Here is a 24633-nt window from a genome sequence, read left to right on the forward strand (position 1 = left end):
AGGGCTCTGGTATAGTTTATGGCAGTCCAATGTTGTTTTCGAAGCAAACTGCTGTGACTGCTGTCACTGCAGTCCGGAAAAAACCATACCACATGTGACCAGCGCACAAAAAAGATCCCGAGAGGGACCCGTTTTGAGGCCCCCTTAAACAAGCATTGGCATAGCCAATAGGGATCGCTCTTGGGACCTTATTAGTATTTAGTTATGCAGCACAATATCCTTGGTGCAACAACATCAACTGTTGCATGGCATAACACTTAGAAGGTCCCAGATGCTGGACCTATTGGCTATGCCAATGCTTGTTATACCTTGTGCTTACTGTTAGTTGGGAGAAAATGTCACTCACTTTGTCTGCTTTGATTCTGTTTAAAATAACAAAAAGGGCTCTGCACAAAAAAGCAAGGAATTAAATTGTTTATGTCCAGTTGGAAAACTTCAAAAATTACATTGTGGTTGTAAATTGGAGGTCAATGGTATGCATTGATGAGACTTGGGGATAGCAAGAAAACCAGCAGTATGAATAGGGACAGTACCTCTGTTGAGTAATACAAGGAACAGTTTATAATCAGAAGCACATTACAGTTGGAGGAAATTTGATTTGCAATGTGGCCTATGGGGGATATTTTACCAGAGTGATGCTCTAAGGGGACATTGGTCGCTGCATATAAGAGCGTAATGAAGGAAAGGCGTATGGAAAGTATTTGTGTGCTTTTATATTATTTTACTGTTGTACCTGGTGGAAAGGGCATGGTCTATAAATATGGCCAAATACGAAATGTTTTGGTGTCAACAGGGAGGAGTAGTCTTCCAGCTGGAGGATGACTGCACCATTCTGAGTGTTGGATAACAAAGGTGGTATTAGGCATAACTTGTTATCCCTTTAAAATTCAAAAGTATCCCCATTTCCTGTGGCCAGGATATCCAGAAGATTAAGAAACTCTGTTTCAGAGTCAAAACTTTTCTGAAAATTGTAATCAACCTTTGGTGTGAACTCAAGACTTCCAGTTCATAAATCCAAATGAAGTCAAATAATTTACTGAACTAATGCACTTACAGACCAACACCACCCGTACAAGTCCCTCAAGCCTTTGGGAGGTGGGGATTAGGGAGAGGTGGGCTTTGAAACCAACAATAGGCCTTATCTGCACTGTATTCCTCTCTGAAAATGTTAGAGAGATTATTTTAGTCACTAGTCTATCATTTAGAAAACATGGTATCAGTCCTCACAAAAACTGACCAAAGAATAAGAATATGAAGAGGGTTATTCATGGGCCCATAAAATAGAAGTAGTGTACATAAAAAGGTTCAGAAATTCAGCTTCGTTAGAAGGCTTTAATCAAACTATTTCTCAATTATTTTGTAAAATTCTCAAACTGTGCTTTCAGTTGTCACTTCTTCTGAAGGGTATATTTTTACAAATCGTGGAAACTAGAGTGCTCGCTCTGATAAAGCAGCCAAACACTGCCCTAGTTCTTGAAAGATTTGTTTTGTAGGTTTAGTTACCAGACATGAAGGGTAATGTGCCCTGGGGACTTGCAATGTAGTAAAATATCAGTGCTCACCGCGAACGACGATAGGAAAACACACATGGCTTTGAAAATAACTGTTGAGTGATGTAAATAGGAAGGAAGTACCATCACTGATAAAGTGGAGAAGGTTGTGGCAGGAAACGGTTTGATAAGATCAACCAGAACACAGGCTGCAGAAGTTTCAGCTCACAGTTAGAGAGGCAACCTCAAAGATTTTGTTGAACAATCTATTGTTATGAATTTAGTTAGCATTGTAAGCAACTTAGCCGCTTTCATGTTTTAGTAAAAAAAAATGTTTTAAAAGAAGAAATTATGGAGTAACACTAGGGACAGTCACAATTTGGAAATTCTGCAGACACTAAAGTGGAGTATTAACCATGCCATCAGTATATTCCAGTGAGCTAAAGAATGATGCTGGATTCAACGCAGATATGTGACTGGGGGTGAGTGTCTGAAATGTTTCAGCGCTCCGTCCATCATCTCCTTGTGTTTGCTTTGTTTGCCCTAAGTTGGCAGGGTATACCCCAGACGTGGGTCCCTTGCTCAGTTTGCTACTGGATTCAAGCTAGCCTGGCTGATGAAGGGTTTTACCCAGAAACCAGCCCCAGGATTCTTGTTTCCGGTTCAAGGAAGAACTGGCTTGGCAGTTCGGGTTGGACTGTTCCAGTGAGGGACAGGGTCAAGACTTATTTGCATATGGCTGGGGGTGAGTGTTTGAAAAGTTTCAGCGCTCCGCCCAACATCTTCTTGTGTTTACCATATATTTATCAATGACGTGGGTGGAGCTAGGAACAAGTTTGACACTGCTACAATCACATTACCACTGATGGGGTGCGGCAGAGGACATGAACATGTGGACGTGAACATGTGGCCACGTGACCGAGCACCAGACAAGGCTGGTTGAGACACTTGAGTTACCCCGGTGGAGAAGGAGCGTGGCTGTGACTGGGTCTGGAAAGCAGCAGTGGGTGGGAGGAGCGCTGAAGGCCTGGTGACTGAATTCGGTCAGGCTGGTCTGGTAAAATAAGGCTGGCACACCCAGAGCACAGCAACGCATGGCATACTGCCCCCGTTGGCTTCTGCCGAAAGGAATTTGGGCTGTTTGGTGGTCTGGTCCTGCAATGTCAGCTGGGGATCCCCACCACACCCCCATCCCCTAACTGTAGTCACTGCATAAAAACAGACTTTATGAAAAAATTTAAACTACAAACCCGGTCTGCACAGTGAGCTCCACCTCACCCATGGTAGATGACGTGACAGTAACTGGACCTCTCTGGAAATACACCACTGCTCAACACATTGGTAGCTCTATTGTGTGTTCATGTTTCTCACATCTGGATAATGTGGGATGTATCACTGCATGGGGGTAGAAACTATCCTGGGCTGAAAGCCTGGTCAATGTAGTGAAGCTATAAATGGAGCTTATATTGTGAGGCATAGCACATGGAGGACCAGGTGACACTGTAGTCCGGTGCCAAAACAGAAATGGGAAAAGCTGGTTTATGAAGGGTGAAATCATATACGAGTCAAGTGGCAGAAAAGTAACATTGGACAATACTGTTGGCCCACTGACCTAGGAATTGGCGAAATGTGCATGAATTCATACACAGAGTCTAAGGGAATTCTGCTAGATAAGAGGATAAGCTTATAAGCTATTGAAGGTACATTTTACCATCAGAAAGAACCAAATGAAAGTAATTCCCTATGAACAAAGCAGGAGAACAGATGAGGTGGAACACTGAGTAACTAGCCTAGAACACTGGGCTTAAAAGTGCACCATCTCAACTCCGTGGAACTATGTGACAAAGGAATGTCTGGTAGCTGCCACAACTCATAAGCTGTCTCCTTTTGGACAAGTTCTTTGCTATGCCTAGCACGTCTAACAATGCATAATCTGTTGTGTTCATTTCTTGTTTACTGGTGCTAATAATCTACGTAAAATAGTTCACACTTTCACTCCTATTGGCTACACAATGTTTTGTCATATAACGAAGTACAGCGGTTAAGAAGAAATGTATTGCTCTTCTTTAAGGGAATCCCTCTTTTTGTGTGGTCACATCAAAGTTTTTGACTGATGCTGCTGGATTTATGCCTGCTAACCAGACCTCACTGTCAGTGCCCTGACTCCAAAACATGTGTGTTACAATGGCTATATCCAATTGGCATAGGCAAACTTACTGGTAAATCCCTAGTATATGGTACCCGGGTACCTAGAGCCTCTAAGTTAGTCACCTCAGGGATGCAAGCACTGGTTGTGCCACCACGGGGGTGACGAAGGCAAAACAAGTCTCCCAGTCCGCCACTGCAGACTGGAAGAGCAGTTTCGAACTTCTAGCCTGACTTTGCCATTTAAAGGCAGGGCAAAGGCAAATACTTGCCTGACTCTTGTGTTAGTAACCCCTATGGTAGACCTACAGATTACTAAGGTAGGGTGCAGCATATTTCCATAGTCAGGACATTTATTTTAAAGGTTCTGGCAGTGAAAAAGCTGTCGTTTTTACAGTAGAAAGACTCTCACCCCGTGGGTGAGTACAGGATTACATGCTGAAACCTCAGCTATGCAAACTGTTGAACGCTGTGACCAAAGATGGTACTCTAGGGTATCAAACACCTTGTTAGATTAAGCTTGGCTTGATTTTCAAGTCAAATTTAATATAATAAGTTAGTGTGTAACTTTTGCAAAGTTACCACGTTGTTGTCTTCAATCTCCTGTGTCCCTAACTGTTACACAAAAAGTATGAATCCGAGACAGCTTTCTGCCCTCCCAGGGAGACGTACTAACAATTCCCAGGAAAGGAGACAATTGAGACCTGCACTGGAGAGAGGCGTTACCTCCCTTTTGCAGGAAGTCATACTGGTGTTGGCCCAAAAAGAGAGTGCCTAAGCTGAAACCACCTCAGAATAGCAAATGGGGAACACTTTAGAGAAGAGCAGCCTCGTTGTTTAGGCAGACTATCCGGCAACCAGGAAGGAGAGGGGAAACCTGTTGTCAAGTCTTTTTTAGAGGTATGTAGCCCCCTTGGTAGCCACACCTCTGAGTTGGGCTAGGGACCTCTGGACACCAAGAGAGGGGTTCTGCCATGTAGGGAGTGGGAAGACTGGTGCATATTGGGAAAGCCAGTTGCTAGCCTTCACAGAAAGTGGTCATCAGAAGGGAGGGAACATAGTAGTCTATTGGCTAATGGCATAGTCTACCCAGACAGCACTTTCCGGCCATAAATAGGACTTCCCTTGCACCCAGACCTCCTCTGGACTGGCAGATGGATCGACGTACTGCCCCACTGCATCATGGAACCGGCAAAGGGGCTGCATGGCCGTGGATTGCACCTGCTGAACTTGGTGGATAGCAAAGGCCTGCTGTGTCCTGCTCGTGAGAAGTTTTCTCCAGAGCCCAGCCAATATGCAAATGACATGCAGATAATAAAACCAACGTGAAGCATTGCATGCTGGGGACGTGCACCCTTTTTTAACACAACCCAAGGCAATGTGTGGTTTTTTTAAACAGAAATTAAGGGAGGTCGGTGGGAGGGAGGGGTGCTAGAGTGGAGGCCAGTGTGATGTGCGTCATCAGACTAAGGTCACCATGACTGAGGAGGGACAAGAGTTACACTGGGCAGGAGCACTGTCCCACTCGCTCCATCCGTCCTGGTCTTGGGGTTGGGTGACTGTCCAGTGAGCGGCTAGCGAGGGCAGTACTGCTGACACCAGACAACACTTTTGCATCACCAGAGCTGTGCCATGTCATGGTGCAATTTTTGGAACCCCCTCTGTCACAAAGTTAAAACAGAATACAAGTTTGTTTGATTACAGTGGTAGATGTGGTCCGTCTGCAATAAGAAGATCAGTTTTTAGGTCTCGGCCTGCCCTGGGCTCCCTTTCTTCCACGGTGCCATGCTGCAGTGTGTGGCCCTGTGTCCGCATGGCCGCTCTGCAGATGTGCTGTGCGGGTCCGGGGGGCTGTACTGCCCACAGCACCCTCGTTACTCTTCGCTCTTGTGGGTGTCACACGCATCCGCTTTTTGGAGGAAGGCGTGAATGCCATGTATATGTAGATTATTGTTTAAGTAACTGGGGTCGGTGCAGCGAAGCACAAAGGGGCTTGAGGGGTGTGCCATCTCTCATAGTGCCCTTCAGTCTGTCCGCTCCCGGGCGCCTACTCTCGGCCCCCTCTTGATGTGGTGCGGGGGCCTGGTCCTTCTGAGGGCTGCTTGCGGCCCAGCCACTGGCCATGCTGTTTAAAGCTGCCGCAGCATGGGATTATGCACATACAGTTGCTGGTACAGCCTCAATCAGCCAGCACCGCAGAGCGAGCTCGTGCTGCGCCTATAACAACGCCCCAACCCCACCATGGCGCCCAGAAGACCCCCTTTACACACCATCCACTTAGCTGCCTGTAAGTAGGGAAAGAAAACACAATGCCACAGTTGTGGATCCATAGCGCAGGGTGGATGGGCAGGTCTCCCTCAGCACAATGTGCCTGCTTAGAGTGAGGTCCAGTCTAACCTCCCTGCGATGCACTATTTAGCACCTGTACTGAAGAGTTGTGCACTGTACTGTTGTCCGTGTGCTTAACCCCGCCCGTCCACCCTCTGTTGTCAATATGCATATCCCTCCGTCATTCTCCGTGTACATAACCACACCTGCCCATCCATCGTGGTCTGTGTGCTTAACCCCACCCGCCGTTGTCCGTGTGCATAACCTACCCACCGTTGTCTGTATGCATTATCTCGCCTGCCCGCCGTTGTCCATGTGCCTAACACTGTCCACCGTTGTCCATGTGCCTAAACCAGCCAGCTTGCTTTTGTTGCTGTGTATAAAGCCATCGTTTGTTTGCATAACACCACCCGCCATTCTCTGTGTACATTACTGTGCATGTTGTTGTCCTTGTGCATATCCCCGCCCTTCCTCCGATGTCTGTGTGCCTATGTCCATCCGACCGTTGTTCCTGTGCATAATCCCACCCACCTGCCATTGTCTGTGCATAACCCAACCTATCCAATGTTTTTCCTGTGCATAACCCTGCCTGCCCTCCTGCTGCTGTCCTTGTGTAGAATGTCAACCGACCACCCTCCATTGTTCGTGCGTGCATCCCCATCTGCACACCCTCTCTTGTCCGTGTGTATATCCCTATCTGCGGTTGTCTGTGTGTATAACCCCGCCTGCCCTCCCATTGTTGTCTGTGTGCAACACCCCGCCCACCATTGACTAAGTGTATAACCACACCCGCCATTGTCTTGTGTGCATAACTGCACAATTACCGCCCCCCCACACCACTCCCGTGGAGGATACCCGCACCTCTTCCTCTACCTCCTCACACTTAGTGAAGTCAAACCCCAGCACTATTGCGTTTCTTGTTAGAGGAATATGCATGCATCCTGTTGTATCTCATCCAGCAACCCACACTTATCTTGCACATGCAGCGAAATGCAATGCAATAGGTCTCACATTTGCGAGAGATTAAACTATTGGCATTGTAAATGACAATGCCATAAATAAAAATGTTAACATTTACAATGCTATTAGCTCTAACTTTTGCAAAGGCGAGACCGTTACATTGTAAATGCTGGTTAAAGAAAGTAGCCCGCAAATGTCTCTGTCATAAGAGCAATTTCCTCCTTGTGGCGGATAAGACCCAATTATGTCACTTTCAGTGATAAGTATATCGCTGGAAAACAGACCACAGCCTGAAAATCACTGTTGAGTCCTACAAAAAAATGCAGTTGGAGATCCTCGATTTCATGTTGTTTTCTTCCACTCTCCATGACTGTGTGTCATTTCATAATGTATTCTTGTGTCTATTCGGTGTGCACTATTGACACATGAACACATATCTATTACTCTATTTTTTGCATTCCGACTTGGACAAAAAAAAGCACTTTTTCGTTTTTTGAGAGTTGTATATAGCGCAAACTTGGCCCGAGACATCGGGTATCAGAGCGCTTTACATGAGCACCAGTTTTGTTACTGATAGACACAATCATTTTTGCCAGGCATGGGGAGATTAAGTGATTTGCCCAGAATCACAGGATGTTGAGCGTTGTTGCTGAGACTCGAACCCGGTTCCCCAGCTTCGAGGTCGACTGCTCAAGCCGTAAGGCTACATCCCCTCTCCGTGTCTATTGTTATTTGGTTTTCAAAGTAAAAGTTTTTTAGTTTAAAATAAATGTACAATGTTGTACATAGCTTGGTCCCTACTTGCTCTCTTCCTTGCCTTCCCTTTTATCAACCTTCTAGATTGTTTTAAGTAATTCTACCCATGACGCTACTGCTAGTTCCACTCTGCGGCAGTTAGTGCTTGGCCAGATGGGTGACGGTCCTGTTACTTCTGTATTGCTGCAATAAACCAATTACCTGCCACCTTCCTATATCCAGAGTCATCATTTACAACATACAACATTTGGCGACTTGTTGATGGGAGTATCTGGCCATTTCGTGTTTGCAGCAAAGGAAGCAATTTTAAAGAACAGAGATCCGTTCCGTAGTGGTTACATGTTACCCACTCAGGGGGATTCAGGTTTGTCTTGTCTGCCTGCTGTACGGGGGGAGGTGGGTGGTGGTGATGCTTCTTCATCTTTGGGTAATGATGGAGTTGGGGTTTCCATCCCTGTTTCTGTTCCTGCTCAGATTTCTCATTCTAGTGTGAGCCTAAGGAGTCCTCGCTCTCGCCATCCACCTGCATACCTAAATGACTATATCCGTTGAGAGCTTTTCTATTCAATTGTTTGTACTTTTATTATTTTCTTTTTATTGTCCAAGGAGGGGAGATGTGTTGTACATAGCTTGGTCCCTACTTGCTCTCTTCCTTGCCTTCCCTTTTATCAACCTTCTAGATTGTTTTAAGTAATTCTACCCATGACGCTACTGCTAGTTCCACTCTGCGGCAGTTAGTGCTTGGCCAGATGGGTGACGGTCCTGTTACTTCTGTATTGCTGCAATAAACCAATTACCTGCCACCTTCCTGTATCCAGAGTCATCATTACAACATACAACATATTATACATGAATATTAGAACAAAAAAAAATAAAAGTCTAATATGAATTTTCAATATATTTTACTCTTGCAACAGAGGTATGCTTTATATCTAGATTTATTACGAATTTTTAGCAATTTCACAGAATCTGTTATAAATGCATACAGTATTACTATTTGTAATAAAACCTCTTACGCCTCCTCTCACTTGCATTCATGCTTTACATGTATAAAATTAAGTTACATGTTTGGACTAGCAGATGTGGAACAAAAAAGTATCCCTCTAGGTGATAATGAATAGTACACGCCTATTTTGTTCTACATAGTTTTCTCCCACAACTATAAGGTAATTTGCAGATAAGCATATAGGGATCCACAATTTTTGGATGTGCATGTTTTGCACAAGATGTACATTCAATTGCATAACGACTACGCACTCATAGGAGTGCTGCCTATCTATGGAAACAGCTGTTGGCCAGGGACACAGTTCTGAGAACCACTTTAAAGTGTACAACTGCCAAATGAGCAAACTATAGACGTTGCTAGCCACTAAGGGAGACGCCCTTGTTTTCAGGCATCTCAAATAGTCCTCCCTAAAGTTTGATCCGTTGATCCTGCGCGACCCTACAGCTGCCATAATTTCTATTTTGACATTTGATTTTTTTTCTTACCAAATGCAGCTAAAGAAGCAAGAGTACAAAGCTGTGCAAGTCCAAAAACAAGTATTAAACAAACTGAACATTTTGAAAAAAAAGAGCCACCTGCAGACATCTTTTCATGACTCACTTAAAAATAAAATTATCAACTTGTTCGCTTAAACTAAAACGGCTTCTTTCGCCACTCTAAAATATCCCTCGTGCTAACTGCAAATAAACTTGTACACTAAAAGGCAAAGCCTTTCTATTGTAAAGGATTTACTCAGTTTGGCATGTTTTGCATTTAGGCGTATAGCAATTCACAATGATATATTCAAACACACAATAATAAAAATACAAATGTTATACGGTGTGTAGCTTGCTCTGGTGTAAGTGAACTCACTGTTCTGGTCATCCTGGCTTGCCTGAGCTCGCTTTAAGTCGGGTGCGGCTGTGCAGAACTGCTGTTCTTCTGACCCAACCCTGCACTACTAACAAGCGATCTAGCGTCATCCAAATACGCATGCGCGTTCTTAGCAGTTCTTGTCGGAAACTGTAGTTCTCAGTTTGTAAGGTTATCGAAATAAACAAAAACGTAGGACAAGTACAAGGCTCGTCCACTGCCCCTTGAAAAAAGTGCAAGAGAAGCCGCCATATTGGAACGTAACGAGTGAGCGAATTTTACGTTGGAATCGACTTGCCGTTTTTGAATAGTTATCTTACCTAAACAATCTACTTTTGTATTTGCAAATCAAAGAAAATAGTTTTAGTGTACTTAACTGTGTAGTAAAATCACAGATATATTGCACAGTTGTATAGAATTATATATTTACAATTTCTATAGCCTTATTGAAATCGCTCGAAATGTGCTTTTGTTGCCCTTTCGATACCCGAGCCCTTAGATTTGAACAATGCTTTCTGCCAGCATATCTCACCCCTTAAAAAGCATGCGTCAAACTCGGTCCATTTGAACGTGTTCTGCGGAACACGGGCGATTTGGCTATATCTCGACACACCCACCTGCGCACGTGCGCAGATAATTACTCTGTTGGGAGCGCGGTGGCGTGCCGGTGGTTTAACTTGGAAGAAATGGGACATGGTCTTACTTACACTACAACATTTGCGACTTAGAGCTTTAAAATAATATGTGCAAAAACACACACAAAACATTTATAAATATAAAAATACAGATATAAAATATGTGGGGGGTTTCCATTCCTCTACCTTTGTTCACTTATTTAACAATTTTACTCTCCGAAAACTGCTGACTTGGGAGTACAGGTCTATGCCGTACAAATACAAATGTTAAATTACAAAATCATGTACGATGAAGATGGCGGCCGATTTTTTTCTCCCCTCTATCTGAAGCGGCGCGGGTGGATGACGTCGTGCGACGGGCAGTGCGAGCTCTGCTGCTGCTGCTTCAGTTGCCGGGGAAGGAGAGGCTGGAGGTCGGAGCAGGGAGCCGGGAGCCGGGAGCCTAAAGGAACCGCGTGTTCCACAGCCGCTGGAAGTCCTGAAGCAGCCATGTCCTACTGCCGGCAGGAAGGTGCGGGCATGGAGGGTTGGTGTGACCAGGGGGTCTGCTCTGAGAACTGACCATTTGGGGATAGGTGGCACGTTTTCAGGTCGTCTATGTGCGACGGTTCCATTTGTGGTTATGTATGATACTTAAGGCATCGCGATATTATCTGCGAAACCAAGCTGATGCCTCTGTGCAATGAGAAACATTTCAGAAATTATGACGTTTTAGGATTACAATGTGAAGCTTTGGAAATACAAGGACAGATAGCGTATAGAATGGAAGTCCTGACCCAAGACAGCTAGTAACTTCTGTGCCACCCCCTAGAGAACCGATATAGAATTAGAGACTTGCAGTAGAGTTAAAAGTATGCTACCTATTCCATGTGATTAGATCGCAACAGGGGAAGGCGCTGCTGGCATACAGTGGAAGCAACTGAATTCTGGTCTTGTCAGTTCTTGAGCTGTAACCGGGTCGGCCACAGTGAATGAATTGGAGGTGGTCTGCTGTTGTGTGCTCTAATATATTGTAATAGAAGAAGGGTCCATCAATCCAGATGTATATTAAGCAAGATGGTTTATTAAGATGTTGAGTTCAAGAGATGTAATTAAGAGCCGCACCAGGAGCAGCATATCTGCTGCTCAGCCCATCCATCCTTCAACTGACTCTCCCACATCATACATCATCATCATCACACACCAACATTCTATACCTCAGTCACACTGGCTGAGCAGCAGATACAACATATCCCCTTTCCTTACAGGAAAAAAACATTGCTACAACCCCATGCATCCCAGAAATACATAGCAAGGGAAAGGACCCCTGCAAGGAGATGTAGGATATCCAAACATGCAACCCAGTGCTCTCTTCAAAGTAAAGATTAGCAGCCTGCAACCATGAAAACAAGTGGGCACTTGAAATAATGGAGCTATTGGCAATGATTTAAACATGTTGTATAGCAGCATGCCAAACATATATTTTTTTTTTAGGGGGAGGGGGAAGCGCTATGATGTGGGCAGCAGTAATGTGGTTTATTTCCCCCTTCAAATGGAAAAAAAGGGTGGCTGGGGAATGGGCCACAAGGAGATCGGGCGAGAGAAATGTACAAGTAGGGGAAGAAGACACACAAGAGACAATGGAGGGTCGACAGGACGGCCAGGGGCAGCAAGATGGCATTGGAGGGTGGGCAGGAGGGCATGTGACAGCGGAGGCCTGGAGGGAAGGGTAAGTATGCTGGTAACATGTGACTGGAGAAGCAAGCTGATAACAGAGGGAGGGCCTACAGAAAGGGCTCAGGAAGCAATCTGACAACGGTGGGTGGACAAAAGGGGCTACAGCAGCAAGTTGATAAAGGTGGAGCTGGAGGGGAGGGGATGGGAAGCAAGCTGGCGGTGGGAGAGCAATCTGAAAACAAAGTGTTGTCAGTGGAGGTTGGAGATGCAAACAGATACTGGGGTGGTGCGAAAGCAAGAACTACAAGAGCAGGTGGGTGGAGAGGAAGCAGTAATGAAGCGGAGGGAGGGCAAGAAAGATGGAGGTCAGGATATGTGCGTGAGAGAGACAGATGGAAAATGTACATTCTCTTGTAGAGTGCTTAAACAAAAAAAGAATAATAGCACCTGAAAAATGAACAGTGGAAGGACAAAAGTAATGCATCCATGCTCCAGGAGAGGGACAAACACAAGAAAAAGGAAAGCCTGCATAAACTGACAAAGAAGAAGCAAGCAAATGAGAGCAACAATGAATTCATATTGTGGAAAATGCTGAGCAGGCTGTAAGCTAATATGTCTCGCGACAGACAGCACACGCCCTGTCTTAAGCAGGACCTACAAATGTTTGTTAACAGAAAAGGTTATACACCTGTAGTGGTATGTGGGAAGGGAAGAGCTTGTTGAAGGGTCTACATACAGTGCAGAGACCGGCTCGTGTGCATTTTGTGAATGCAGATGTGTAGAACAGTGCCTGGTATGGGTGTAATAGATGGCTGAGTGTATGTAAAGAGTGTGCAGAACATAAGTTAATGATTTGTTGTAGAAATATGGTCCAGGTTGCACAGAGCATTCATAAATAAAAACAGTATAGTGCTCTTCCTATTTTCAGTACCATATCTATGAACGTTCCTGACTATTGATGAAGCTTTTAAGCTATTGGTGCCAGAAGACTATAGGCGTACTAGTAACATTATCCTAATATCTAGCAATTCATTTCTAACATATGGTATATGCAGGGTCTCTCGATACTATAGTTGAATCTTCTGGGCCAACAGGAGTCTTGCAGTACTGGTCTACTCATTTGACCCCAATTAATTTGATTTTTGAAAAAATCAAAATGTTCATGTAATAGAGCAACACATGGTAGACATCATGGACGTATGCAGGACGTTTTGAATTGTATGGTACAAAAAGCCATTCCATTAGTTATTTTCGAAATGAAATACACCAGATTTTAAGTGACAGCATGTTGATGAAAAATGCGTTTTCTTTTCTTTTTGACTCATCAAAGTTTATTAAAAGGTCAGGAAGCAAGTAAAAACTAGTCTGTTGCTGCGGTGAGGTAAACCTTTTGATATTTGGCACTCTTATTTTATTATTGAGCAAGTGTAAAACTTGACAACAATCAGTTTTTAGTAATAAAATAGTAGATTTTTAGTATTTTTGTTATACAAAACATAATAAGAAAACAGATCTTGTGGGACCACATTCTACCAGTGTCTAGAAAAGGATTTGCACTATATTCTGTGAATGCACGTTGGGTGTTCTTTAGGGGCTTGATTCACACAAGAATGAGTGTAGTGGCCTTACAGAGCAGAGTTGCAACAACACAAACTCCATTACTTCCTCCAACTTTTTGCAGCATGTACAGGAGCTGGTGTAGCGGTGGTTGTACAGTTCTTGACCTCGGTCTTCTGATTTTTGGATAAATTCTATTCATAATTAAGATAATGTCTGCAACTGTTACAACACCCATTCTCGTGTGAATCCTGTGATGGCTAATCTTTTTCCCTGTGGAAGACAATGCTGATTATTCATTGGGGCGAAATGTTGCTGAATTAGCTACAGAGTGTCCATGAAATATTTACTGTACACAACTGTGACCCTTTGATATTGTGATTCAATTTTCTTTAATTGTATATATTCACCCTCTCTTATCTCTTGTGCTTGTTCACTATGCTGTTAAACGTTTGTCTTGCTTTTGATTACTACAATCATATGTTCCTTTGTTGTTTTTGGCCTTGCTTTTTCTCTTTAGTGTACATTTTTAGCGACTTGGAATTAAATAATCTTGCTTGAGGTATGACTGTGCTTTTTTTCTTTATACAATACACTGGTAGCCCTATATATTCTTTTGGGTCTAAAGATTGTCAACTTGATTTAATGAAGCCAAATGTATTTCACCTCCTCCAACCTTCCAACCTTTGTTTCGAGCAAGATAATTTTGTCTTTTAATGAGAATCTTTTGGAATTTATTAACAAACGTGGCATGGAAATAGTGTCTGATCATGCAGTTGGACATTGCAGTGTTTTGTTTTTTGTAAAAAAATGTTTTTGACATGCTCAAATAGTGAAATGTGATTTTGTAATGGACAATTTGTGGCTATATGTACTTAAGTCTCTGGGTGATTTCAATTTTATATTTAATGTCCCTTATTATTGGTGTTTTTATTATGATCTATTGTGCTGTTGTATCTTCTTTCCTGTTCTGTTCAATCCACTGTCCTGCTCTGAACTGTTCTTAGATATAGGTCTCATCACCTTTTGGAAACGGAATTCTCACTTTGTTGCGCTCATTTTCCATTATCTGTACTTCTTGCAGAGCTTTAACTTGTGTTCTAAAGTATGTGTTCCACATAAAGTGAATTTATGGATCTTGCTGTGGCAGTCAATGGGTGTTTAGGCTCTTTGAAATAAACTTGAATTTGTAAGTTCTACCTCATTGCTTCACATTCATAGTAACCCTAAATCCCTCAGAATTGATTACTGCCCAAAGAGAGGAGAAGAGCGTCGAGCACAATGACCGTTACAGAACGAAAACATTGCTTCAGACTGTGTGTAATTAACTATGTATATTCCGCTTGACTAACAATTGTGACACAAGTTTGATGAATTAATTTCTGAAAGTCAATAAATTCTTTCATGAATTCTTAAAGTGTGTCTCCGTCTGAGTTTATTAGGTTGCAGATATATGGCCTGCTCCATCTCTTCTGCCTCCCACCCAACACACCATGTCACCTACTGCTTTGGACAGAGAACCCTGTAACATTGGGACTAAGATGAGCCTCTGTGGCACCCTCTTTTAACTCCCCAACCCTGTATAGTATGTAATGACCAGAGTAAAGGAGTGTAAGCCACTATTCCATATCTTGAACGACCCATGAGGTATGTTAATGTATTTTTGCCATCCATACCTGATGGTGAAGTGAACCCTATGTTGAGTAGTTTCCCCTCCCCTGTTTCTTTTTATTAGTTTTACCTGTGATTCCGTAGCCATGACCAAATTGACTTTTCCACTCCTTTATTCATTCATCCTACAGCCCCTACTACCCTATCTGAATTGCCAGATATTGGAAGGTCAAACCATATTAACTCTATTCCATTTTGTTACACCATAATTTAAGGGCCAGATTCTGGCCTCATAACCTACAGTGGATGAATAACTTATACTTACAACTCCATTTCACGTTTCTCAGTTGGATACAGTAAAACAGGAACAAGACCACCTCTCTTGTTTACTCATGAGCTCAAATGTGTGCGCAACTAATGTCGCCCATGCCTAGGACATACTGTTTGGGGTCATGTAAAACACGTTTCCATGTTTTTGGTAAACTGGATCGGGCCCAGTGGACATATGGGTCTAATCCAGTTTACCAAAAACCCTTTGGCGGCCAGTTTATAGTACCATAGCAATGTTCTACAAAGGAGGAGTAAGGCAATTTTTTATCCACATGTATAAGCTATCCAATCTTGTATATATGATTCATTAATCCAAAACCTTTCCTTCCTGGTTGAGCATGATAAAGAAATGCATAAATCTTTATGATAATGCTTTGTTACTGACAGTGGTTTCTATATAAAAACTTGGTGAGTAATACATTCACCCTAAGGAGCTTTATATCAAATGTATGACAGGTTTCCCTTATGTCAGTCACTTCTATCACGTTTGTACAAAAAAGACAATTCTTCAGTATTTTTTAATACAATAAAGCACTTTTTGTTTATTGTACAGAAGGCATTAGCAGTTGATAAAACTCAGTTTTTTTGCTGTGCCTCTAATGAGTAAGATCTGTCAAAAGGTAGCAATGAGGTCATGTCAAAAGGTAGCAATGAGGTCATGTCAAAAGGTAGCAATGAGGTCATGTGTATATTGTCTCGGAGGGAAGGTTCATGGAGGTGGTTTAATTGATGGTAATGGTTAAAAAAAACAGTTGGAAGCCTTGTAAGTGGATTTTTGGTAGTTTGGATATTAGTAGCTGCCTTGTTAGTGATTAGCAATATCCAAAATAGGCTTTAACTAAAGTCAGGGGTTTTGGACTTCCTCCTCTGTAGTCTTCGGCCAGTTTGTTTTAATGCAGTCACACACCTCATTGAGGCGGACTGTATATACTCATTATCTCACTGCTATATTTTGACAGATGACCACTAGATTTTACTTTCTCTCTAAACCTTGAAAAAGCCCTAGGCTTGCTTGCCAAAGGGGGTGAAACTTGTTCAGGCTGTCCAAATAACCGCATATGCCTTCTGTAAAACAAATAGTGCTTTATTGTATTAAAAAAAAAAAAATTGTCCAAATTACTGAAATAAGGGGAAATTGTCACAAAGGTTAATGTAAAGATTTTGAGGATGGATGCATTCTTACCACGTATAATTATTGGAGTAGAAGACCCAACACCCCATAATTCATATTTGCCAACCCACCTATTCATATACACAAGGGAATAATTGAGTATACACATGATGCAAGACTTTCTAGGTCCCATGCAACTCAAAATTTTACAGTTGAGGCTAGTTGCATTTCTCCACGCCCTCCCTAATTGTATACAAATACATGCACAAGCTTGAAAGCAAGACCGATAATTGGTTGCTTTAAAAATAGAAGTGTAGAAAAAAATACAACCTAAAAAATTTTCTAAACCATTGTGCAAATACCATGTCTCTGAGGCATCATTTTGTTAGTAGATTTGATGCATGTCAGTATTTAAATAAATAAAGATGAGTAATAGAGAATCTGTGGAAAACCATTGAGGCAACATGAAAATAAGGGGCTACATTTTAAAAGGACACAAAAGAGCCCCCACCGGTACATGTCCTATATATGCAGATTTACAACTGTAAGAAATTCCCATAAGTAGACCAAGCATACATATGTGAAGTCCATGTTGTAAAAAATGGGTATACTATCAAATGGGGTAAAGGTGGAAAAAAAATTGGTTTCCCGATTCTACTCCATAATAAGGCTAAGGTGTCTATATGCCTGGACCCACAAGCGGACCCCGTACTTCTCAAAACTGCGTTCCTAGGCATTACAGAAAAGAGAAGGCAGTCTCTGCAGCACAACAGCCTTGTGCCCAGAGTCAAACTCCGGGATGGTTTGACTCTAGCTGTAACAAGGCATTACAGATTTACATAAAGCCCTACTTATTAAACCTAGAGCAGTGGGATTAATTAAGAATGCTCATGCACAGTGCAAGGAGGCACTTGCAGCTAGGAAAAAACAGATAAAGGAGGATGCATTTGAGGCATGTCAGACAGCTAGCAAACTAAAAGGTAGTGCTCCTTTTTGGGAGGTTATAAATGTGCCTTATTTTTGGGAATCGTCAGTACGTACTATGGAAATCCATATTCAAGAAGCCAAGTGGGTAGAATAATTCTCGAGCACATGTAACACTCCGTGTAGGACGCTGGACCCACCTCAAGGTGGCCATGGGGAAGCCTTTGAGCTTCCCAATCATGATATTTCAACTGGATGAGGTATATAGGACCCTGAAGGAAATGAGTAAGCGCAAGGCTCCAGGTCCAGACAATGTCCTGTGACTCGATCAGCTTCACGATTGTCAAGATTTATGAGACCCATTGCTCACCAATGTTTTTAATGCCGACCTATAAAAAAAGAGCTAAATCACAACCAAAAAACTACAGGCCTATATCCCTCCTAGACAACACAGTGAAGGTTATGGAATGTATCCTGCTGCACTGATTACTGGAGTGGGTTTTTACGAACAAAATTTTTACAAATACAAAACAGCCTTAAAAAAGAATTGGACACAGAAGTTCTGTGCTTGAATCTGCCTATTCTTATAGGGAAATATACACTGGCTAAATAGGGCTCAATATTTCTAATTTATGGCTTTATTGGCAGCTTTTGATTGTCACACATTCAAAACTTTGGTCCATTATGCCAGATTTAGGAGTGGAAGAGGATATTTTCAATTTTATAAGACCGCTATACAGGGACGCTAATGCGTGTGTCCGCTTTGGACATAACAGAGAATGCACAGAGTATTAGGTTAGGCTTTAGACTAGGGTGCGTACTCGCCCCTTTTTTATTCTCTCTATATGAATAGAGTAGTATCCTTTTTAAAAATTAGAGAACAGAACATTCCATATATTGGGACACGCTCTCTCCCCGTTCTATTATTTGAAGATGATGCGGTTCTAATCCCCAGAACGGGGAGAGGGCTTCAAGGGCTCATTTATGACTATATAGTTTTTATGCATAATCTGGATCTGAAAGAAAACAAAAGCAAAACCTTGACAATCTTGTTAAGCGCATGGCCCAGGAAAAGATCAGTCCACACTATTAACAACATTAACGTTATCAAAACTGACTCGTTCCCCTACCTGGAAATCCTGTTTGACACCAATTATCAGTGGAAATTCATGGTCCACATTTTGTGGTTAGCATTACTTCATTATTTTGCCATTTTAACTGAAGGTAACGCTGTCAGGGGAAATAATTTACCTTATTAGTACTAGTTTAACCCCCAAATACAGCAGTAAGCAACTCCAAGATTGCGAGTCAGTCTTTGCAAAGGGCCTTCCACTGCTCCGGAACACTTATTCACGCTTTAAGTAACTTTTGTTCCCTTTGCGCTGGAATATATTTTTTGAAATCTGGATATTATGTAGCAAATGCAGTAAACTGATAATTATGTGGAAAACGCGGCTACAGCAATAGCTCATAATTCCAGGGCCCTGGCTTTAAGTGACTCACTCAGTTAATGACTGGTAACAAGGCTGGTTTCTTTTTTAACTTTCTGCACTACCACCACACCCTTTGCATTCAGACAGAGGCATCTCAAAGTCGGTGTTAACCATTCAGGGGCAGTTTTTTGTGTGAAAGCGGAGTCTACAGGGTAGCGGGTAGAAGGCCAGCAGGGTTGCATTCAGATGCAGAGCCCTAATCCTCTCAATCACTGGGGCCTCACAGTAATGGTCTAGGAGACGGAGGAAAGGAGCGAGATTCATAGATACTGTCAAAGAGAAGGCCCAGAATAGGGAGCGCTATATGGGGACTCATTTTTATGTTTACAAATGGCCAGAGACCGCTTCTTCAGAGAGATACCCCAAAGAAGGGGACAATATAAGTGGTTTTTTTTCATAAAAAAAAGGGACATTCATTAGTGAAGCTGGTACTGCTACCGAGTGTGTAAGCAGCGACTGCTGGTTATCATTAAGGAAGCAGATGCAGCAGGACTGGGGCCCAGGGATTTGAGGGGCCCACTGCATTACAGTTATGACTGTGTACCTTTAAAAAAAAAGGGGGGGGCATCAGAGCTTATTTTCATTTCAAGCATTAGGACTGAGGTGATGATCAGTCATGGTTGGAAAGAGGTAAAAGATGCAGAGGAGATTTATTTCATTTTATTTATTTAAGAGGTTTTATATAGCGCTGGCTGGACCCAGGAGTATCAGAGCGCTTTACAAGGTGTTTCAATACAGGTACAGTGTGTATAGGCACAGACAATGGATTAATAAAAGAGCAAGTCCACATAGGATACATGACATCTAGATAAAAAAGTAAAAACAATTGCTAGACACTACGAGAAATACAATATAGCGGTAACAGTTAGGTGGGAAGCCTCACTTAAGTATAAAGAAACATGCAAGAAAAAACTGAGGGTCATAAGGAGGGGAGGTAAGGTGATCAGATTGAAGAAAAGGGGGTTGGGCAGGCGGGTGGTCACTAGTCATATGCGGAGCAGCTAGGTGGGGTGATGCAGAGGGGCGAGGCTACCAGGGAGGGATTAGAAACCCCAGTATTTATTAAGGAGAAGAAGTTTGAGTTCTTTTTTGAAGCTGGGGTAGAACTGCTTACAACGGAGGTCTTTTGGGAGGGCATTCCAAATAAGTGGGGCATTGCCTGAAAAGGAGCGTGACTGAGTGGAGTTCTTTTTCTGAAGGGGGGGGATAAGTAGGAGGGTGTTGGAGCTTCTCAGTGATCGCGTGCAGCCTGCTTTGGTCAGTTTGTTGGAGAGGTATGTCGGTGTGTTTTGGTGGAGGATTTTGTGCGTAATGCAGGCGGATTTATATGTGGATCTGCCTTCAATGGAGAGCCATTTGAGGGATTTGAGGGCGGGAGAGATGTGGTCAAATTGTTTGCAGTCCGTGATAAGCCTAGCCGCGAGGTTGAGCACTGATTTAAGAGGTGCCAGGTGGGTTTTGGGAATTTCGGTGAGGATGGCATTGCCGTAATCAATGCGCGATAGAGCAAGGGATTGGACTGCCAGTTTAAAGTCATCAATTGGGATGAAGGGCTTAATTTTCTTAATGTTACGGAGGGTAAAGAGGGCTGCTTTGGCAGAGTTGTTGATGTGTACGTTGAGAGTTAGGCGGTTGTCAAGGGAGATGCCCAAGGATTTGACTGAGGTGGCTAGGGACAAGGAGATAACTGCAGTCCTGAGTAGCAGGCTATCATTAGTGCAGCAGGTGTAGTTGCATTGGGGTCAAAGAGTGTGAAGGGCTCGCAACACCCCAATTAGGGGGAGCGGTTTGTCTGGGATAATATCTGTTTTTGTTTGATGCATTTGCTGTTTTAGAAGTCTCCTATTTAGTGCGGTTCATAAGTTATAGAAAAAGTATACCTGAAATCCTCTTAATCCCCACTCCCTGCACTCAGCCATGTCCCTCCCACTCCCCCAATCCTTCCCATAGATGAGGGGGGGCCCAACGTCAAAACATTTTGCTTAGGGGTGGCTCATAGTAAAAAGGTTTGAAGACCACTGATCCATGGTATCCAAATATTCACAAAAAACTGGTATCTAAACTAGTAAGGGATCTGCTAACCATATGCGTGGCAATCACCATATATGGGGGCAGGCATTTGGGGAATGGTGGATGTGCAAGGAATTCAAATGGGGGAAAACTTGTTTTTGAAAAACTACTAGCAGTCCCACGAAGCTGCACAAATGCCATATGTCATGATGAAATGGGTGCCCCATACATTGTGGATAAAATTGTTATCACCCTTATTGTTATGGCATTTTATCTGGGCAATGGCGTATACAACTCCAAACAAAATGCTTCTAATGGATTGTCTGAAACTACATGCTGCCCTAGATGTATCATGGTTCGCCTATGTAAAGTCCATATGTGCGGAGATTGGGCGCCCAGAGCTATTTGACACCCCACAATCATGCTTGCGCATCGACATGACCACCGTAAAAGAAATCTACATGAATAAGGCCTTGTCCAAAAGAATAGTGGTGTATAACTGCAAACCTTCGGTGATTGCTTACAATTTGGTGCGCACTAGTGTCGATGCTCTACCGCTTATGGTAGGATATCCTGCTAAATGTTATACCTAGAGGATTTGAGCCCCTGTGATGTGTCACCCCAGTCTAATTTGCACATTTTGATCTTTTGTACTGTTTATGATGTCCCTAGAAGAAAATGTATATTGACCCTTTTTAAAGTATTTAAATTTACACAGTGTAGACGTGCTTTGCTGTATTTGCAGCAGTTACAGTGTCCTCTGATTTGTGGTGCAGTGGCCTCCTTTATATGATAGATTAAAAAAAGATGGAAAAATGCAATATCACAGGGGTTTTCCAATTCAGGCTTCTTACTAAAGCTTTGTTATTGTATGAATGAGTGGCCTTTTAAATACTTAAAAAAAACTTTTTACTGTAAATATGCTTGGGATCGCTGAAAGGCTGAATTAATGTATGTCTTCGCTGATGTATTCTATGTATCATGCATTTCTGTACCTGCTTTTATACCACAGAAATGTAGCTTATAAAGACTTCTGATAAACTCCAAATTCACTTTCCCAGCACCCCCCTTTTTTGTTTCACACCCTCAAAGGAAGTTTTACCCCCACCCTTGTCCGGACTAAGTTTCCAACCTTTTCCAGTGTGGGAAGAGATTGGAGAGAATTTGGTGAATACACTAAAAAGTACATTTGTGGGTGTGTACAGACTTGCAGGGCATACAGACTCTAAAACTACTGCTCCCTGCTGACTTGCAGCTCCTGTATATTACCTTGAAGAAAGGTGGCAAAATCAGAGGCCTTTTGGGATTCTAAGCCTGGTATATAATCTGAGCCCTTCTATAATCAGAGAGGCTATTTTTAGAGCTCTTCTATAATGAAGCATCACTCTTATTTACCAAAGGAAAATCTCACCTCAAGCAATGGTACAAAACATAGAGGCGGATTATTTGTCTGTCTAGCAATGTATATTTCCATTGCTATCTTTCCTCAGTGCTTCCATGTTCTCTTCCTGTCTTTTCCTTACATTCATAATGGGGAGGAGAAGAGTATGTGGGAGAAGAAAGAGCAATGTAGGAAAGTACAATTGTGACGTTGAAGGCATTTACATATTTATCATAGGGTGCTATCTCAATATCCCACCATTGCTCCAATGGTAGAAAACTAGGTTATCTTCCTCCCCAGTATTTGACAATCATCTCTATTTTGTTCTCATTTGCTACACTACAGGAAGCTGTTGTTGCAGACCATTATTTGTCTTTATTACTTCCCATGACAACACTGATGTGCATTGTAGTTATTTTGTCATCTTCCAGTTCGTTTATACAGTTAGTAAACTGCTGTTCGCATCTTCTTTTCTGTTGTTTTTGGGAGTACTTTACTGTCTAACTACTCTCACTAGTAATAGCTTTTGAATGTTATCAACAGACTCAACATGAAGCAGCATGACAGCCAACCAGGACATGACAGACATATCCTTACTTTATTTTCTCAACATCACCATCCACCCAGTGCAAACCACCAACACGCACCGGGGCTGATCACTTTGACCTATCTTTCTCTCTTCAGCTCCCACCACACATACAAAGGTGAACCCAAAAAAGAATAACAAACTTTAAGATCCTTCAAAACTGTCTTTATAGGCACCCTACCACTCAAATTCCTCTCCTCCTGCCAGCTCCACATCTGGCGTTTATGGCCTCCTGAGCAACTTCAAAACATCTCTGTAATTATGCTACACCCAAGCTCCAAATAAAACGAGCAAACGCAGGCTGAAACCTTCACAGCCTCGGCACGCCAAAGGCCTTGAAGACAAAAAACACTTCATCCGCAGACATGAAGGAAAATTGAATTAAAAAGGGAACATCAGATGTCTGCACACTACTGAAGTCCTGCACAAGCTGCAGACAGGTCCTCACATCAGCCAAAGGTAAGTACTTTACCCACACCATCAACAAAAGCAAAACGCTCTTCATGACGAGTACTGCACCCTCCCTCCCACCCTACCTGACCATCCTGTACTACACTCTTCAAATGAGCGCAGTGCCATCAGCCTCTTTTTCTGTAAAACATATAAAAGATCCAATCACACGCTAAAAGCAAGCTTTCCTCTCATGTTGGATGCACTTGTTATTCTTCAGTTGTAATCTTTTGAAGCCAATTTCTTTGCACATCTCGCTGACGGACTCCATCCACTAAAAGTCCCCTCCTAAGAAGAGGATCTTATGTTCTTGTCCTTCTTTGAAGCTGTCGCCGAAGAATCTCTCACCACTACTTGCCTCCTTCACTCGAGGCATCTTCTTTGAAGCTATCAAGACCGTCTGGACTCTCCCTCTCGTGAAAAAAAACAGACTACAGCTGTAGGCCCATCTGCTCCTCCACCATTCATCAACAAGGAAAATGAAAAAACAGACTATGCTCCAGTCCAAGATCACTCCAGCGTCATCCATGTCCTGCAAAACTAACATTCTGCTTATGATCGCACTGCACTCATAGCAACAGTTATCTTGCACATCGTAGATGAAACCCTTTCATCCTACTTGGTTGTAGTTCACCATCCCACCCTCATCGTCGTCCTGAAATCTTGAGTGGAATTCTCTAGCAACAATCTTTACTGGTTTCCCTACCTGTGCAACCAACGCCAGTCTGTTCACAAAGGTACCTCCAAGTCCGCAAAGATCCCTCTGACCTGTGGAATCACCCAAGGTTCTATTTTTTACTTGTCATCTTTAAACCCTACATGAAGCCCCTTGGGGCTCTATTCCCTGATAGCCTAAAAATGTACCAATTTATGCCAGTACACAACCCTATTTGAAAGTATCCTCCATTCCTGCCATTCAGAACCTCAAACGCTGCCTGCTCCTGATTCAGGCGTGGAAGTCGATTCACTGCCTGCAGCTCAACCCTACCAAGGCAGAATTCCTCATGTTAGCCAATTAAACAAGAACAACGAGCACAAACTAGTCGAAACCTAACTCTGCAACCTGAACCATGACTACTTCAAGCCTCAACGTTCACTCCATGTCAAGTCACTTGGATTCACCCTAAGAACAAATCTCGCCATCAAGTAACACATTGCCCAGAAAACAGACAACTGGGGCTATTTCTCTTTAATAAAGAAACAAAAACCATTCCTTCTAGAAAGCGACTTCAAACTAATCTTCAAATCCTTATACATTTGGATGCTGATAACTCCATGATCTCTTAGACTCCATTCTGGGTCTTTCTCCTTTTAAAAGTATCTTAATATCTGTAAGTGTCCGTGGGGTAAAT

General features: G+C 42.8%; 2 protein-coding genes and 1 non-coding gene across 3 annotated transcripts in view; 2 read left to right on the top strand and 1 right to left on the bottom strand.

Moving 5' to 3' along the window:
* The window catches only part of TMEM43 (transmembrane protein 43), a 59557-nt gene extending 49838 nt beyond the window's left edge, over window positions 1-9719 (bottom strand). Inside the window, exon 1 of the mRNA XM_078661715.1 lies at window positions 9538-9719. Within this exon, the coding sequence (XP_078517841.1) occupies window positions 9538-9549 (12 nt within the window). The 5' untranslated portion in view covers window positions 9550-9719. The remainder of the gene's footprint in view (window positions 1-9537) is intronic.
* On the top strand, window positions 5169-5292 carry LOC144783567 (U4atac minor spliceosomal RNA). Its single transcript, XR_013601519.1, has one exon. It is a non-coding gene; the product is annotated as a U4atac minor spliceosomal RNA (small nuclear RNA).
* Window positions 9720-10491: 772 nt separating the features above from the next.
* CHCHD4 (coiled-coil-helix-coiled-coil-helix domain containing 4) overlaps window positions 10492-24633 on the top strand; it is a 104349-nt gene continuing 90207 nt past the window's right edge. The window contains exon 1 of the mRNA XM_078661716.1: window positions 10492-10683. Coding sequence (XP_078517842.1) covers window positions 10515-10683 — 169 coding nt within the window. The 5' untranslated portion in view covers window positions 10492-10514. The remainder of the gene's footprint in view (window positions 10684-24633) is intronic.

Source organism: Lissotriton helveticus, chromosome 9, assembly GCF_964261635.1.
Source record: "Lissotriton helveticus chromosome 9, aLisHel1.1, whole genome shotgun sequence".
Lineage (NCBI taxonomy): Eukaryota > Metazoa > Chordata > Amphibia > Caudata > Salamandridae > Lissotriton > Lissotriton helveticus.